The 1,185-nt window shown below is 61.6% G+C and overlaps 1 protein-coding gene across 1 annotated transcript in view; it reads left to right on the top strand.

The window, feature by feature from the left end:
• Positions 1-4: 4 nt before the first annotated feature.
• Positions 5-1,185, top strand: part of PLEKHO1 (pleckstrin homology domain containing, family O member 1) — a gene marked incomplete at its 5' end in the record, with an annotated part of 1,649 nt that continues 468 nt past the window's right edge. The window contains 2 exons of the mRNA XM_010140814.1: positions 5-93; positions 528-1,135. Of these exons, the coding sequence (XP_010139116.1) occupies positions 5-93; positions 528-1,135 (697 nt within the window). The remainder of the gene's footprint in view (positions 94-527; positions 1,136-1,185) is intronic.

Genomic DNA, 1,185 nt, shown 5'->3' with positions numbered 1-1,185 from the left:
GAAGAGGACAGCTACCTCGCCCACCCAACGCGCGACAGAGCAAAAATACAGCACTCCCGACGCCCGCCGACACGGGGACATTTGATGGCTGTGGTACGTGTAACAAATTCCAGACACCCCGGAGCCTGGGGAGAGCTCCCTGGCAACTACTTCATTTGTAAAAGTGGAGGAGACCCAGAGCCTGAGCTCTGCCCTGACCCGGGAGTTGTCGTAAGGCTCAGGGCTGTGCTGGGCCACGAGGTCTCGTCCTGCGTTCCCGCAGACGGTGGCAGTGACACGCTCCTCGGGTCCTGACGGAGAGCGGCCACACGCTGGGCACACAGGCGCTGGGCAGCACGGACGGGCTTCTCCACGGCCCTTCAGCTGACCTGCGCCTCAGCTAGAACCAAGACCCCCCTATGACGGGGGCTCTGTCACGGGAATTGCTGCTCCGTCTTCGCACCCTGGCACGCGCGACGCGTATCTCGGGTGTCAGAGACAGGCGGCCGTCCCTGTTCCTGTGCTAACAGCTCTGCTTTGCTTCTCAGGCATCTACCTCAACCTCCGACGGCATGCTGACCCTCGACCTGATCCAGGAGGAGGACGCCTCGCCGGAGGATCATGGCACCTGCGAAGAGAGTTTCCGGGTGGATCTGGATAAGTCGGTGGCACACCTCACTGCTGGCCGGCGCCGGTCGGATTCGGAGAACGTCAAGTCATCAGAGAAAGGCCGGACAGGGAGCCTCCCGAGACGGGAGGTGACCTCATGGGACAGATCCGGGCAGCGCAATGACTCCTTTGACAAAGGGACCATGTACACACCGCAGGTCCCCAAAAAGCTCTCGCACTCAGAAAAGAATAAATGTGCCTCCATGGAAGAGATTCTGTCTCGGCGGGACTCTTCCGCGCACCGGGCGGTGCTGAGGAGGGGGCTGGAGGCCCAGTTTGCCTCCACAGAACCGGAGCAGCTGTCCCGGCTACAAGAACTGGTTGCACTGAAACTGGAAAAAACTCAGGAACTGCTGACAGAGGTGAAGGGCTACGGGGAAGGCAAGAGAAAGGTCAAGGATTCCACCACCAGCACCAGCACCACCACCTCTTCTTCCTCCTCATCTTCCAAGTCGGACTCTGAACGGATCCTGCAGGAATCGGAGAGGCTGCTGGGGGAGGGGGCCCCCCCCTGGAGCACCGCCCGGCGGGGGCTGC

This window comes from Buceros rhinoceros, unplaced genomic scaffold (genome assembly GCF_000710305.1).
Source record: "Buceros rhinoceros silvestris isolate BGI_N320 unplaced genomic scaffold, ASM71030v1 scaffold32237, whole genome shotgun sequence".
NCBI classification, from domain to species: Eukaryota; Metazoa; Chordata; class Aves; order Bucerotiformes; family Bucerotidae; genus Buceros; species Buceros rhinoceros.
The sequence above is the reverse complement of the archived record's forward strand: the minus strand, read 5'-3'. Positions and strand labels throughout refer to the sequence as shown.